The following is a 17319-nucleotide window of genomic DNA, read 5'->3' on the forward strand; positions in this document are numbered from 1 at the left end:
CACGGGATTGAGTACCACGGTGCTGCATCGCTCACGCGATGCAGCCCCGTGGTGAGATTTTGAGCTCTACAGGCCTCATTAGTGACTAAACGTCGTTTCGGTGTGCACCCCCAGATGGAACTCGTGTTCACTTCTTTCTTTCTTTTATTTCTACCCCTCGAAACGCTTCCCACGGGTAAAGACGGAAGGGGATTGCGGGATAAGACGAACATAACGTCAAGGTTCAAAAGGTATATACTGGAAAATATCTTCGATTATTTTTGTCTTCAGAAACTTTGGCGTGCTCAGGACGAAAAGTCGACCTAAAGGGTCCCGAACAAACCGCCGCTCGATGAGAAAACTCATTCCACAGGTAGAAGACAGAGCTGAGACCTATCAGCCAACTTTTCGAGGCGTGCGCGTACGTGTGGCGCCCGTTGTGTTTCCGGAAAGTACGCCCAAGTACATTGGCTTGCTCCTCCCCAGGAATTACTCATCACACATTTCCAACTTTCACGCGGACGAAGATGGAGAGCGCAACAGCCATATAACAAGCTTCGCCTGCGAGTAAACACGCAGATCTGGGACGCGCCTTGGGAGAAAAAGCAAAGCTTAAGACCGTGAAGCATGAAAGTAAAGACCGAGCCTTAGCCACAGCCAAATCCACCACGCGCCTGGCCACACATGGAACGAAGAAAGGGGAGAAAATCAGGGCGTCGTTTGCACGGCGGAGAAAAAAAAAAAAGGGGGGGGGGGGTGGAATGAGGCGGAGAAGGTATTGAGAAGAGGGAAGGCGACCGAAAAATCGCGGGCGCGCCTAAACAAAAACAGGCAGAGCTGAAATGGCGCCTGGCCGCCGCCAAGAGTGAAGGCGCGCAATGAAGGACGGACACTGGAGGAATCGATCCTCTTGCCTCCCCCTTCCCTGCACCGCGTGGTGTTCCTTTTTCCTTGCGATCTTATTAACATTCTCGCCCGCCATTGGCCCGCTTTGAGCGGCTCTGATTGGCGTGGGCGGGGCGTTGTGCGCGGAGCGGCGGGGCCATGCGGAGCGCTGTTCCCCCTTCCGGTGGACCCCCCACCGCCGCCGTCGCCGCCGCTCCACCGCCACCGGCAAGCACGGCCGGCGTTCGGAACGAGCGTGTGTGTGCACGCGCTGTGCCACTCGAACGCGCGTGTGGCTCGGCAGCGGCTGCGCGTGTTGGCCGCCGCGCTTCTTCTTCTTCTTCCTTACATGGCCAAGTCTCCCGAGAGGATGACGGCCGCTGCCAAGGAGGACGGCTGCCAGGCCACGGCCGCGCTTGAAGCCGCGGCCGGCTTCGGCGGCCACCGAGGCAGCATGCCCCGCGAGCTCGGAGGCTCGGCCTTTCGGGTGGTCACCCCCAAGCACAGCTTCACCGGTGAGCAACACCTCCTCAGCATGCTCCAATATGTGCGTGGCTACCACGAGTCGGCGATCAACAACAATGCCACTTCTTGTTGGCTATTTCTCAATTTTTTTTTATGGGAAAGGGGATAGCGGGGAGGAGGGGTGACAAGATAGCACTGTTACCACCGCTGCCTCGGAAGCTAACTGATGAAGCCCATCATTTAGCTCCGAGACAGGGATCCGAGCATGCTTCGCACTGTCTCGAATGCACCCTAAATCACAGCTGCTTTTATCGGTCATGTGTTCCGCTCGAAATAAATGTCGACTTTTTTTATCATTTAATCACGCGGTTATTGAGTTAGCTTGGAGGGTGTCTAGCCCGCTTTGAATAGCGGCGTCCGGCTTGCGCTTTCATGGATTTTGAGTGAACCATGGCCTTTGTCTGAGAGGCGTGAGCTTTGACCAGAAGTGGCAATGTAGTATCGGTGTCAATAAATGACTAGCTGATCGTACTATGAAGGTTCTATGACAGCGTATTACGCATCTTTATTCACGATTTGAATGTTGGTGAGCATTATAACATCATGTAATTTAGTGAATAAATTAATCAAAATGAGGTCTACTGATACAGTGCTCTGGAATTTAAATGTTCCTCTGTTAGTCGCATAAACGAACAAACAAAAAAACAACGAGGACTTCTTTCCTTTTCATTCAGCTTCGGGACCTTGTGTACATATACGCCTTTTCCTTTAATATTCAAATTCTTACAGTAATCTGAAAGCGATTGATGGATGGCGTGTACTAGTAATCATTATTAAGGGGCGCGCGCTGACACGCATGTACAAAATGTCCCATGTTGACATCGCTATGGTGTAATTAAGAGAGGTTGCCATACCGTTTTCTATGAGAGCAACAACGCAGTTTGCCTAACGGCCAGCATATTATCACTAGTCCAATAATTGATTTCAACTGGCCTACATTCAGAAAAAAAAAAAAGCTGTTGAGCTATCGAACTGTCTGTATGGTCAGGTGAGAGGTAAATGTTATGTTGAATATATTAAAGACATTGTTCCTGGGTTTGATTACCGAAACAGGACGAATTTTTCGGCGACTAAGAAGCTTTCTTTCTCAGAAATCTGTGTGGACTTCCTTGTGGCTTCACGCTACAAACGGGTGGTTGTCAGTTTCCTTTTCTCAACCCTTCCGCCACCTTGCGGGACTCCGCAGAACTCATTTGCTCAATATTATTGCCATTGACCTCAACGCCATGGTGCACAGAACTTACTAACAAAAGCTCTGCCGAATAAGGCCCCACAACAGGTTGCGAGGCAGTCGAATGATGAAGGGACAGCATAGTCTCACTAGATAGCTTCAATGAGGCCGTGTTATGCCCACTTTATTGTGCCCCCTCCCCCCGCACACACACATACACACACGCTTGTCAACAGTTTACATGAACTTGACACGACACGACTTCACGATGACTTGTGACCTATAGGTACAGTGTTGCTCAAATGTGCACTTTCAGTGAAAAATATTTCGTGAACACTGTCAAATCAGTTCGATGAAAAGGAAGTCTATAAATGCTGTCGGAACAGGAGATCAGTTGAGGTGTTTAGTTCGCACATTTCTGACCGGCATGTCTGCGCGCATGGGCAGCGTCTTCTTGCACTTTTTTTTTTCTTTATGGTAACTGCATGGTGCTCCTTTAACACGTAGTGTCTTCTTTGAATTGCTAAGCGCAGCGAACCATCTATGTCAGGTATACCACATAATTGATTTTCTATAGGCCAAAGTGAGTATAGTAATGTTCCAATGAATTTTTAGCGTCAATACCGCATTGTTGGCACAATGGAAAGAAATAATCAATGGGCCAGTCGACGTACATAGCGCCACAGCGCTTGGCAAGATAGATCTAAAAGGTGCTCGACATAAACGTGGTAATATGAACCAGTGTGCCGATATTTTATATTTTTGGAAATAAATATTTAGTGTCGTAAGCTTGATAAGCTGAACACGGCATGGAGGGGAGGAGAGCGCACACTGTAGTAATTAACCACAATTTATTTCGTTACTTCCACGAAATCCCGCTTGCCCATGAATGTTCGGTCGAATGGGTATACAGCGCATGCCGGCCGCCCTCCGCAGCACGACCGTGCGCGCAGTGCACTTGAGTTCAACTGCGCTGCGCGCACATTGGCTCGTAATTTGTAAGGTTTATATGTTCTTCGCGTGCTCACCTGTCGTGGCTAGTGCATCAAGACTTGGACTCCGCTACAACAACGGTACGCGCGCAATATGCGCCATAGTGCATATTACGACGATCCGAAGACCGACAGCGTCTACGCACGCCACCGAATATAAATAAAGTCAGGCTGATGGGTGCACTTTTTTATGTATTTCTTTCATATTAAGGCGAAAGCCTTAGATGCCTCATCAAACGCGAAAATTGACATGGCGTCCCGCGTCGGCGGCGTCAATACGAGGGATGCAAAAAATCGTCACGTGATGAGGTCACCATATGGCGTCACTGTGATGTCGCATAACGTGACGTCACATAATGACGCATCACATGACATCATTGCTTGGTCAAAGGTGGGCCGATCCTGGAGGCCGTGCAAAACAAGGTGAGGTGCGGAAAGATTACAATGCCTTCGATCCTGGAGGCATTGCAAATCCACGTTAGAGGTTCAATACATCGACTTAGAAGAAAAAAAAGAAGAAGATGGCTTTCGCCATCGAGTCGACTGAGGTGGATGCAGAAGGGACCCTGTGAGTTTTTCGTGCGATGGTGAGAATCTCGCGATCTTCGGCTTCTCCGTTCTGCGCCGTTATACTTACACGGATAAGGACGCCTCGAACTGCACTATGCCGGAAACTGGGGCCCTCCGGAAACTTTCTGAACAAGAAAGGAAAATTTCCCTTTCTTAACCCTTCCGCCACCTTGTGGGATTCAGCAGAAATGATTTGCAGAACACTTCAGGATTTATGGCGTATATCGCGCATACAGGCTTTCCCTTCGAAATTTGTCACAAGTAGGAAGATTCGCATTCGTCTACTTCTCTGCTCCCCTTACATCCTTTTCACCACTTGCATAAGCGTAAAATGGTCACAGAGAAGAGATAAGAGACGCGTCGTGGTTGCCAGTTACTATGGAGGGGAATGAACGGTGCCCATGAAAAGGACAATGAGCAAAGAATGAGAGCGACAGAGTAAGGATATAACGGTGAGGTGGGGTGTTAACACGAGGAGAAAGAAAGACGAGCAAACAGAGTTCAGTATGGAGGACAGACCGGGCATTCTTCTCCACATTAGTGTACCATGTTAGTGTACCATGCCAACCGATGTACACGTTAGTGTACCACATTAGTGTACCATGCCAACTGATGTTCAGTCCCCTTAAATTCACCTGCACCACCTTACAGATACTTCAGCGCCATCTTTCACTTACTTATATAGCGCGCTTTATTTCGATGTTTTTTTTTTTTATGTAGGCTGCACTCATTTTTTATTGATGTGATAGAAGGAGATGGCACACAAATAAGGCTCTGGCTGCTCCTTAGTTCTGCACTCATTCATATAGGCTCATAAAGTTTCAGTTCAAGACAGCACTCCTGCTTGCGATTTAAGGCGCCGCATGGTTTGAACGAGTGCAAGTGGCCCGCTTTCGGCCATTTCGCACTCACTGTTTATCCGTGCTGCTCCTTACATGACCCTACGCTAATAGTGGGCATATTTTTCGTTCCAAGCATCATTTGGGCGCCTTTTATACGTTGTCCCCTATTAGCGCAGGCCTCAAGTTGGCTTATTTTCCCGAAAGTGGTCAGAAAATAACGGCCTAGGCCCGTATTCGCGAAAACGTCTTACGCTAAAATTTTTCGCAAGATGATGATTCAGCGAATCAAGATGCGGGACATATCATTAGCGAAGCCGGTTGGGAAAGGGAAAAACGCACTTACTAAAGAAAAGTCTTGTGAATTCGGCCCCTGATATCCAAGTACCATATAACCAATGTCTGTCTGAATTTGTACATTTGTACGCAAGAACCTTGTATTCAAAAGAAATTAGAAGGAAAAGGGGGGGGGGTTCTGTGGGACTGCGGGCATTTCGATGTACAGTATATAGTCTGAACCATGGAAGGCTGTTCATTCATCTCACCGCCAGTGTCAGCCTGCAGGGGCAGCTTGGGGGGGGGGGGGGGGGAGATATATAAAGGAAAGGCAAGGATGTTAACCAGTCTGAGTCCCGTTGGCCACTCTGTAGTGGGGAAAGGGGACTGAAAGATGAGGAGGAGGAGGAGAGAAATTCGTGCTTTGCAACAACGCTCGCACACAAAAAGCATTCATCGTCCAGTTCGTCACAAGTCGTCCTATAGACTTCCACATTTATACTCTGGTTTCTCAGCATTGCAGGCTTCGACATGCGAGCAGAAGTTGTTTGCTTTACTCAATGCATGACCTGTCCCTAAATCTACCACATCATCTTAACCTCTACTGTTGTGTCACTGTACCTCTGTGTGATCTATGATTCGTACTTACGTCTTCCCACGCCTTTTCACGTCACGGCTATCATTTTTCGTTTTAAGCTTGTTGCTTGTTCCTTTACAAGTTTATTCGCCGCCATCGATGTTGCGTCTCATATATTTGTGCAAAGTGGGATGAACGTGGACTTTCATACAATTTTCTCTTCCGCACAATGTTGTTTTCAGTTATGTCGGCAAAGTGCCGCTGATGACCTAAAAGCTTCCGTATCGTTCACAGGAACAAATTTTTACTCACCCGGGTAATTCCATCCCATGATCCGGATATTTTCTTGCGGCTTGATCTAGGTGCACACTCACTTTCACTGAATCAAGCGGCTCACCCCTGATCGTTAACGCTTGCCCTCACGACGCTGAGCATCGCTGTATTTTCTGAATAATAATTTTCAAACATGCCAACAGGTTCCTTTTTCTTGGTGCAAGCTCACAACTGTTCACTGTCAGTCATTTTCACATTTGCTGAACCGGACAACGTAATTTGAGAACCTGAAAGCATGCCATATGACATCATTACTTGTCACGGCTTGCTTTGAGCGCTTGCGCAGACACTGCAGCCACTGTTTAAGGTACTTCAAAAACAAATATCGTTCACAGCAACTGTGGTAAACCTTGTCACCACAAGTTTTTTTTTTTTTTTTTTTTTTTTAAGCGTGAACATGGCCTCCCATTTGGGCTCGTATTAACGCCGGAATTCCAATAGTCATAAATCGCTCACGTGTTATGCATGACAATTTACATGTATGTACTTGACTCTCTTCCTTGTTGCTTCTAACTTTTGTTACGGCGATTGGCCGCACATGTGCACGTTTAGGCACGCAACGCCATGATGCTTCTGACAGAGAAAGCAGGCTTCTCCACGACATGTGAGTTTGTGCGGAAAAGCCCGCTTCTGCGATCCCAGCAATCATCATATTTAGTGATCACATCAGCATTTAAAACTACTACTACGAATAACGCAAAGATTTGAAACGCAATAGTGTGGAGAGCGCCGAGTGATGAACGCTCGCGATGTTTGCAGCTACACTACTTGGAGTGGCGCAAGAATGGAAGTGTCAAAGAAATCGGAGGAGTGAAGAGACGCCCAGGATAGCACGGAATTGAGTGTGAAGTAGTTTGCCAAGAGTGTCAGGGCCACTGGCGTCAGTTACGAAGGGGCAGGGTGGGTGCTCCAATCCCCCCCCCCCCCCCGTCCGTCCGTCCGTACTCAACCACGAGGGAGGCGTGTCTCCCTCGCCCCTCGGCCAGGTCGCGTACCTTAGCAGTCTCAATTAGCCGTTTCGCGCTGCTAAGCTCGAGGGCGCGGGTTCGATTCCCGGCCACGGCCGCCACATTTCCATGAGGGCGAAATGCAAAGAACACTCGTGCACTTAGATCTAGGTACACGTTAAAGAACACCGGGTGGTCAAAATTAATCTGAAGTCCCCCACTATACGGCACACCTTATAATCATATAGTTTTTTTGGCATTATTATTATTATTATTATTATTATTATTATTATTATTATTATTATTATTATTATTATTATTATTATTATTATTATTATTATTATTATTATTATTATTATTATTATTATTATTATTATTAGAAGTAGTAGTAGTAGTAGTAGTAGTAATTAGCAGTTGCATTTTGTTGCCATGTACCATAATGCTGGAAATGAATCTTGCAAACTTCCAAATTTTGATCACAATGATGCCTAAATCGGTAGCCGACTCCTAAATCGGGAGCCGGGCCACAGGAGGTTACTGGGACGGAGGCTCCAGACTGATGGCAATCTGATGGTGCTTATAGACACTCTTAACAGCATTTATTTCCGTTTTTTTTTTTCAACATTCATTGCCGCAGAAAGAGGAATTAATATTTATTCGTAACGTCGGAGTGAAACTTACTTTCTTCAAATCAAGCGTTCGCATAGCCGAAAGAGCTGGTTTGCCGTGCGCTGTTTCCGTTTCTTTGCGGAAAGAAATCACGTTTAAGCGGTACGGTTTTCCTGCGCTTGCACTTTCTTTCTTTTTTCTTTTTTTTTTTTTTTTGCTGGGATATTTCCACTGAGTTATCGGTGCCTAAAGAGACACCTTTCTAGTGGTTTCTTTTCCCTGCGGTGGTTGGCGGCTGCCTGAGACGTATGCGTGCAATAAAATAGCGGGCACATTTGTGTGTACACCGTGCCTGAAATATCGGATAAGGGGACACCGAGAGGCGAGTCAGAGCATTCTGCGTTGTGTATACCTTGTTCAAACTGCGCTCGTGCTGATAAGTGCGCGCCACTCTCGGCATTATTGGCTGGGGCTTTCGCTGAACGCGATATATATCGCACATCATAGAAAGCCGCGCGCTCCTTGACTGCGGCGAAAGAGCAGTCCGCTTCGGGACCATAATCCCAGCCCTCGAACATTGCCTCTCGAGCTCGCAAAACGCAGCTCGACGCTTTGGCCAACGTCCGTTTCGGCGTTCTATGCGTAATCGTAACAAAGGCTCCAAGCGTGTCTAAACCAGCAGATCAGCAATACACGAGGGAAGAATTCGAGTTTTTCGCGTTTATGTTGCTCGCTGGCCAAACGTTTTCGTGATAGTGTGGCTCGCATCAGGATAGGTTTGAAATTTTCTCTTATGGACAGTACATACCCCTATACACAGAAACCTCTAACGCTTGAATTGTTCGTAAGAGAAATTTTCAGCCAGTATACCGACGCTCGAGATATTATTACCGAAGGCGAGCAACCAATGGCAAAGCGCTAATACGAAAGCATATATCTTGTAGTTAATTCAGCCCCTAGTCCCCGTGCTCAAAGAAAGACTTTCACACTAATAAAAATTATTAAAAGCAAAACCCCCAACAGCGGCAGTGAACACATTATTATGGAAGGCCGCTGACGAGTAATATCTTCTCATGAATAATAATAATTAAAAAAAGAGAGCCTTCGTGGATTGAGCTTTTAGTGAATACGGGTCCTGACTTTGTTCTTGTTTAAGTAAGGAATTGTTGTGTATGATTCCTCAGTTTGTCTTCGTTAGGGGAAGCTATAGTAATGTAACAGTTCGCCTGACTACGCCATTCACTGTGAGCGCGACTCTGTTACGTGTAATACATTGGTACGTAACATAGGCCTACAGAAAAACAATCGTCTGTTGGCAAGTATCTCAAACGTATGCAAGCAGACATCTTAGTGAATTTGGCGCGTTATTTTTAACTATTTTTTTTATTTATGCTGATTGATCTGCACCTGGGTTCGTATCCACAAAAAAAGCTGGAAATGTTTGTAGAAGAATATTCCAGTGTATGCTAGCGCTGTACATGCAGTTATAGAAAGCGACCAGCAAACAGCGCTTACGAAAGGGAAGATTTGTGAATTCAGCCCCTGGTTGCGCCGGCTTATATCGGACGAAGTTTGAACAGACAAATTACTGACAACGAGTGACCGTCCCGCATAACCAAGCTACAAATCACGACTTTAAATCTGCGCATACAAGTCGACAGGGCTCCAGAATATTTTTCTATAACGAAAATTGTCAGTCGCTTATATTCGTCGATGGCACAAAAATGTACCCGTGCGCTATCGCACTTTCTGTGAAACGTGGTCCGCGACGACCGATTCTGATTCTGCTGCACTTGAGTGCGCGTGCAGAGCTCACTCTCTCCCTCTTTTTCTCGCTTTAATTTTCACTTCCTTACCACAATACAGGGTAGTAAACCACACATTCGCATTGTTGACCTCCTTATCTCGTCCCATCTTGCTTTCTTTCTCTCTCTCTGTCTCTCTATAGTATAACATTCTACGAGAAAGAGATGGCGCCGCATTCAGCCGCTAAATGTGTCCTTCACGTAATCCTCGACTGCGAGAACTAGCGCAATTTTGGAAGATTCGTCGAACGCAACGCATTTCTCACAATGTTTCGAAACTGACAGAGAAGTAAGAAATATGTAACATTCGGTAACGCCAGACTGATTGCTCGGATGACGCACATTGCTTCGAGCCACATATGAATACAGACACGAAGTCATCATCTTTTTCTGATGTTCTTTTTCCCAAATTTTCCCCAAAGTCCGAACGCAACGTCACCTCACCTAATCCGGTCAGCAGTTACAGGTTGGACCGCTGCGAAAACGTCATTGCCCCCCTCACCCCTCCCCTCGAGAAAAAAAGAGACCTATTTTAATTTTTACTCGAGTTTTCGGAACAGTTGACGCTTAATCGATACTGCCAAACAGAGACATTTTCAATTACAGCTGTTGGGAGGTCAATATACAAGAGCTATTCACTTGAACTCTGAAACACGCCTCAAACTAAAACGCTATACGGCACCTAAAGTAACCCCCCCCCCCCCCATATAAGCGAGCGGTGCCCCTCAAGATGAATACAAGCAAAAAAAAAAACCGTTATCAAATGACAAAGCTACCCAAAACGCTCCTCGCAGGCAATAATACGGTTGCCTGACGAGCAGCCCTCGCATACGTACATAGCACGCAGTCTTACAACTCCACGCTTACAACTCCACGCTATGCAACTATACGGATCTGGGGGTTCTCTTCGATCGGCCTCTTTCGCCCGAGTTGTTTATGGGCTGCCAAAGGAAAACGTTGCGGGATATATGCCTCCGATCATTATTTTCTACCGGTTCTTCTTGCCTCTATCTTTCGCGTGACTGCCTCTCAAGCTTCGGAATTGAGTGATTACAAATCGACGCCACGCTGACAACGGCGCAGAGGCGGAGATGACTGCACCGTCGATCCGCGAAGTATAGGGGGTGAAAGGAAAGGCGTGGGCTGAGGGGAGGGTGAGCAGTTCGTCTTGCCACCGCCGCTCTGTGCCAACGCTTTGAGCGCGGTGGTCGCACGGCCGTCGTCGGGCGGCGAGATTGGTTCGTTCGCGTCGTCCATTCGATCTGAACGCTGGCGTGTGCGCCTTGAAGGCGGCAGTTCCGACCCCGGCCATTCGTCGGCGGCACGGAGACTCGAAAAAATAAAAAGAAGAGCGAAGGTTTGGACGGGGCCTTTTTTCAGGCCGAACGACTGCATATAGGCGCGCACGCGCGCCCGATGCCTCTTCTTGCTCCCTGCGGCGTTCGATGTAATTGCGGGGTAATAGCGGCCTCTTCAACCTCGCCACCTTTCCCCATAAAGGAGCAGTCTTTTCACCCCGCCGGTCGCCACTTCTCCTTCCACGCTTGTTTTGCTGCCAGTCGCACTGTTCTATATAATAAAGTGATCTCGAAGCGACCGACGATTTTGAGAACGTGCTTCCAAGAAGTTACCGCGTCTGTATCGATTCGTGCGTCCTCCCCCATTATACGCTGGCGTGCGTGAGGCGAGATGAACTTGTCGTTCGCTTTATGTCGGTCATTAAGCCGGTGCCAGAATGCACGTGAGCATTCTTCTCGCTTGCGCTTTTTTTCCTTTTCTTTTTTTTTTCTTTTGGGGTTTTGAGGGCGGCCGCAGGATTTACTTATACTATAGATCAGTAGGTTCAATTTACGCGGTTTTTGTTCACCTTATCGTTTGTTAGCATTTTGCTTCTGAAACGACACCGTTGTCGGAGAGGGTATGAGTGGGTTACTGAAATAAAATTATAGTGAGGTTAAAATAGGCTTGAGAAAAGGCAGACTTAGCACGCGTATATGCATGTCCAGGAATGTTCGCTGACAGAGTGAGAGCGCTCGTGAAGGGTAGCTGTCTCTAAGAAACGCAGTAGAGTATAACGCTGCGTACTTTTACATATACTCCAGTTCTCCACTGTTTCTCGTTGCGTATTTTATGTCGTTCAGATGACCGAGTCTTTCGTTGAGAGGAATTAGTTCGGCTATCAACGAAAGGGCAGTGGCAGAGATGGTGGCCTTTTGTCTCATCTAAGAGTTGCGTGCAGATGAAGCCGTGCTGTCAGCGTTGATGAGATTAATCGGCCGGGAAAGATGCTTGCTTGACTTGAAGTCCAGATTTTTGTCTCACGGCGTAATCGGGGGTCACGTGAACTTCATGATGAAGCTGCCGGACACACTTAGGCAGCTCGCGTTGAATTAGCGCGAGCTGCCTAACTTACGAAGGCCTAAATGTGGGTCTTCCTAGACTATACATCATGGGGTTGCAAGGACGAGAGTGTTGTCAGGCTGACAGTGGAAGTTTTCTTGTCGAACGTTTGTGTTTCCTGTCACCAACCGCTTACGCGATAGACTCCTTGGCTAACTATATATATATAGGACCTTTCTGTCCTTAATCCCGTTCCCCTACACAGAGTAGCATGCACGCGCTTTTATATACGCCGGCAGAATTATCTGTTTTTCAATAAAGAATCTTCGCTCTCTCTCTCTCCTTGGATAGCTTCCTCGCGCAAATTGTGATCCAAGAAAATATAACTCTTTGTCATTGTTCTGCATGTTCAGGTCATGATGTACGGCAAACAACGCGAAGAGGATTAGGACTAATCTGGGGCACTGTTTCTCTTTATCTCGCCCTTTATTGTATCCTCTTTATTCCGAAGTGAAATTGAACAGCGTTTTTATTCGCCATCCTATATACTCGTCATATGGGCTCATGTTTCGAGAAAAACACTACTGCGTACTCTGGCTTCGTTTGATCATTCGTCCGCGTTGCCTGAGCTACGAAATGCCGCAATGAACGCGAAGTGTGGAAGTGCGCCGGGCCCAGACGACCTGATATATAGCGCAGTACATAACCTCAAACATTGGGAAGCGGAAACAAAACATTGGCAAGAGTAATAGTGTAAAGGACCTAGAATGATTCTCTGTTTCCCCCATTTCTTGAACAGAAGCGACGTCGCATTTTGGCAAGGCGAAGAAAAGAAAAAAGGGTTGCCAAGACGCGTTCAGTGCTCTTCTGCCCGCGTGCCTTTATTCTTGGCACTTCAAACAAGTTTCCTATAGCTTAACTAATCTGAGCTGCTCTCCAACGTCGCAAACCTAACCCGATTCCCGGGTATATTGACTTGTCTCAAATTCGAATGAGTCGTCTATTCCTCGTGCGACTTGTGCTTGCCGCAGCCTAAGTAATACCCGTATTCCAAGTGATTAAACGGATTACGACAGCAACCACTGTTGAATATTTAAAAAAAAAAAAAAAACTAGTGGCAAGAATCACTTTTCACGTGTTTTAAAGGACACATTAATGGCTCAACGTTGTACCTGTCTGATCGACATATCCTCTTCGTGTCTTCTACTATGCCCACTTATTTTAACCAATGCAGGTTCCTTTTCCGCCTTCTGTTCAGCGCCCCGTGTATTTGTTTGAGTGCACCTCATTGTCCTCGTCTGTCGCGCTGCTCCCCAATAATACAGTTTGTCTACCAGTTGCATATTATACATAGCACGCATAAAATTGCTTCGCGAGAAGCTCTATTCAGCCACATACTTCTGCTCGAATAACGGTCAGGCCGAAGGCGCCCGTAGCAAGGACGCTCGAGCTAAGGCTTTTTCGCATATATACACAATTCCCAACGTGACGAGCGAGACGCGATGCAGCATCACGGCGAAACGCCATAGTAGCACTTCTGACACTTCTTAATTTCTGGGTCTTTGATATGGGGTGGGTACCGGCCCAGCCTCGACGAATAGCGGAGTGGCCACGCACCATGGCTTCATCGCTGCGCACGCTCTTCGCGTCTCCAGCGGGAACCCAAAGCGGCTGCAGCAAAACCAACGCTGAATCGAAGCCCGACTGTAGAGCTTGTCAATGTGGTGCACTTCTTGTGGTGCATTAAACAGTAAAGTACTATTTAATAACTGTAAATACAATCGCGAAGAGCTTAAGTAAATATTAAAACCTGTTCAGACCGGTTGAGAGGACTTCATTATATACTCTTCAAGAAGCGCTAAGAAAGTTCTCTGTATATACAAAAAGAAAAAAAAAAGAATGCAAATTCGTCTCGCTCAAGAAAACAGACAAGAACACGCAAGATCTGCAGAATGAAAAAGGCGCTGTACGTTTGCGCATGGATATTCAAGGTCATGTTTGCTTCGTGTATGTAATATAATGTAAGTAGGCATCTTCATGGGAAATGCGGTGGTACCTTTCTGTCTTTTTTTTTTCGGCGTTCATAATGAGACACGTTCACCAGAACCTCATTACAGGTACACGTCGCCCGCTAAGGGAGAGAATGATTGACGGGCATGTTAACAACAGCCGTTCGCTTGAATATTAAAAAATAAGTTCACATTTCCTATATTTCATCAGTAGAAAATATGCATCACTGGTGGTTTAAGCCTCTCTTTCGTACATAAATGTTTGCCGTCCATCCGCTGGCATAATAAAATCTCGGGAATTTTATCGCATTGAACATTTATCGATAAAGAACGCAATTAAGAAAAAATTCGGCAGATCCCACGCACTGTGGAAGTCGATGTTATGCGAAGCATGAGGCGGGAAGATGGCTATGGCGTAATTTTTTTTACTGAGCGAAACGTTACAAAATGGCGCTAAAGATTTGTATAAATTTTATACGCACACATATAGGTTTAGGAGCCGCATATGTGTTATATAACCAGTTGTTTACAGTTGCGTAACGCTGCCAACGGCAACGTGGGTATTATCCAACACCAGAAGCGGTAAGCTGATATGTAGTGCTTATACTTGTCCCTTATGATGGAGAACGCAAGCACGTTTCACGAACCCGTGTGCATGTGTGGAAGAAGTTCTTGACAGTTCTTGAACAAGGTTATCCTCATCGTGATCAGTGAGCACCAGCAGCTGGTCATGACTTGTTATCGGATCAGGTCGTAATCGCCGTGACGAGGGGTCCATGTGTAGTGAAGCATGAGGTATTGTACAGCTGTTGGAAATCGTGGATGCCTCGGTCATTTCCTCGACAAATTGTCTGTCGATAGAGCCGGCGACATGTCGGAATCTAACGTCACCCTTCGCGTTGGTAAGGTTTAGGCCGTCGATCCTGGTAAGCCTGGATAGTGCTACGTAGACCAATATCAGTGGATGGCGCCTGTCGTATTCGTAGACTACCTGGGCGTATGTGCCATACGTAGCCTAGTCTACAAAGTGACTGTCAATCAAACAGGAATCATCATAGGTCGGCGTGAGGCCATCGCCCAGCCTCGTAAGAAATGAAGAGGACACTGCGTCGTTTTGGCGAACTAAGTGCACTTTACGGCGCGATGATGTGAATATCACACGTAACTTCCGTTAATCTATTCCTCCGGGGTCGAGCAATGCTTCAATATAGCTTCCTGAATCATAGTAATACAAATGTAATGTTTATTAGACTGCTATAAAAGCGGAGCTAACACTGGAACCACAGACGTTAATCTGATAAGACGCCTGTATCGTAGCAGTATACACATCGTAGGAGTATCATGTAGTGTTTATTGCTTTCTTGTAAAATTAGATAGCGAGCACCACAACCACATTTGACGTTGCACCGATATTACGCTTGCATAGGCTGTTTTTCCAAAACAATTTCTAGACCTGGCGTGGCTCTGTGGTAGGATACCTGATTGCCACGCAGAATGCTTGGGTTCGACTCCTGCTGGGATCCTAATTTTCACTCTTTCCATTCGTCGGGTCAATGCTGCCGATGTCGGCTTTTCTTAACGCTCTCGCATTTAATGTCTGTTCTCGCCGTTCCTGGGTAGATATAAAATGTCAACGTGGGAGCGGCCCGCTGCACGCTAATCGCGCGCACCGAAGGACTAAAATAAAGTTGTTCATCCATCCATCCATCACCTGTGGCGCATACCCGTGCACCGCGGCCCGTGGTAAACGGGTATGTGCCACACGTGTCTCGAGGAAAGGGTTTGACGACGTACGCGACAGGATTTTCACGTTATTCATGTCATGACCCGGCAGTCATATTCGTCAAATCCTCTTACCCCCCCATGCAAATTTTGGTCTACACCAAGTTAAAGAGGCGATCATGAGAGGCCCCAGACGTAGGCGGCTAGATAGATAGATAGATAGATACGTAGATAGAAATGCTCAAAGTGCCAGAGGTTCGCTAAGAAATGCTTCGCATTTAAAAACAAGAACAGCAGAATACCCGACCATCAAAGCTTGAGTGAAGGCTTTGTTCTTTCTGGTGCTAGAATCTATTGCATCGCGGCGGCGAGCATATTATTTCTGTTCCATACATTATTTATTTATTTATTTATTTATTTATTTATTTATTTATTTACTCTCGTACCCACAGCGCCATTCAGGCATTACAGCGTGAGGGGGGGGGGTGTATGCAGATAAGTCTGAACACCCAATGGTAGTCCAAAATAAACAATCAGTTACAACAAGATTGATGAAAAATACGCCATACATTACAATAACATTGGTAGACAAGAATGAAAATAAGAACAAGACAAGAAGAACGCTTAACACAGGACAAGAACGCTTAAGTTCTGATTTCCGTATCCGGCAAACTTTAGTTTTGAAAACGTTGTTATCTTTGACATCGTTAACAAAAGCTTGTGGAGCTTCTCATGCAATATAGTGGGATGTTGTTTGATTTTTACATATTCTGTTGTAGTACTCCACGATTACAAAAAAAAATTTTACAATGCGTCTTATGCGTGTAACATACGTCCTTCTATGCTGTTAGTTTGTTTCCTGTTATCCTATAGAACTTATACGCATTTTTAGTATTCAGTAGTGCATTGTTTCTTGCATCTTTGCCGTTCTTCATGAAGCTCCTCGGATACCGCGTGTTGTATATGTACTTTCAAAGCGCAGCTCTCACGCCACTGTTCGTATGCTTCGGGCCGTCCTTGCGCGTAACTGAAGCGAAAGATTGAGACAGCGGTGGATGAAGGACAGTGAGCGCATGCGCGCAGCTCGCGGAACGCAAGGTGCAGGCGGCGGCTGCAGCGTAGAGCGCGGGTGCAGTTCTGTAGTGTACACTGGATACTCGGGGACAATTTTTCTTGACAGTACTGTGGAAGCTACAGAACCGATAGTCATGCGTGCTAGCGCGCCAGGAAATAGTACGTAAATTTAGTGAAAATTTTCTCGTTTGCTTTGCTGAAATTATTATTGTTGTATTTATTATGAGACTCAAGTATACTTACGGGATGTCGTAAGTAAACTACAATTATTGTTCACATTGCTAGAATCTCTTCTTTTTTTTCTTTAGAATTATTAAACAGCACCACGTTTTCTTCACGCCTGTTCTCCGCAGTAAGCATGGCGTAATCCGTGACGTGTGTGGGTCAGTGTGCGGCCACAACCTCGCCGTTGAGTTCTCCAAGAAAGATATACTCGTAATATGACAACAATCGAAACCCTTCTCTCCGAATTTTCGTGTGTGTGTTTTTCTAAGTGCATTAACGGCACGAGCGAGCAAAACTGAAATCAGCCGCAAGCTGCCGTGCCTTTGCCCGTATAGCTTTCGCCCCACTGCCAAGATGAGCTGTCCCCGAGTATATGGTGGCATCTGACGCTGCTGTGGCTTACGGCATAAGGTGACGTGTTCCCGACCCTTTACAGTCCTG

At 46.4% G+C, this 17319-nt stretch overlaps 1 protein-coding gene across 1 annotated transcript in view; it reads left to right on the forward strand.

Annotated features, from left to right (window-relative positions):
• The first annotated feature begins 1136 nt into the window (after positions 1-1136).
• LOC119393233 (zinc finger protein Gfi-1-like) overlaps positions 1137-17319 on the forward strand; it is a 100105-nt gene continuing 83922 nt past the window's right edge. The window contains exon 1 of the mRNA XM_037660146.2: positions 1137-1379. Coding sequence (XP_037516074.1) covers positions 1214-1379 — 166 coding nt within the window. The 5' untranslated portion in view covers positions 1137-1213. The remainder of the gene's footprint in view (positions 1380-17319) is intronic.

Source organism: Rhipicephalus sanguineus, chromosome 1 (genome assembly GCF_013339695.2).
Source record: "Rhipicephalus sanguineus isolate Rsan-2018 chromosome 1, BIME_Rsan_1.4, whole genome shotgun sequence".
Taxonomy (NCBI): Eukaryota; Metazoa; Arthropoda; class Arachnida; order Ixodida; family Ixodidae; genus Rhipicephalus; species Rhipicephalus sanguineus.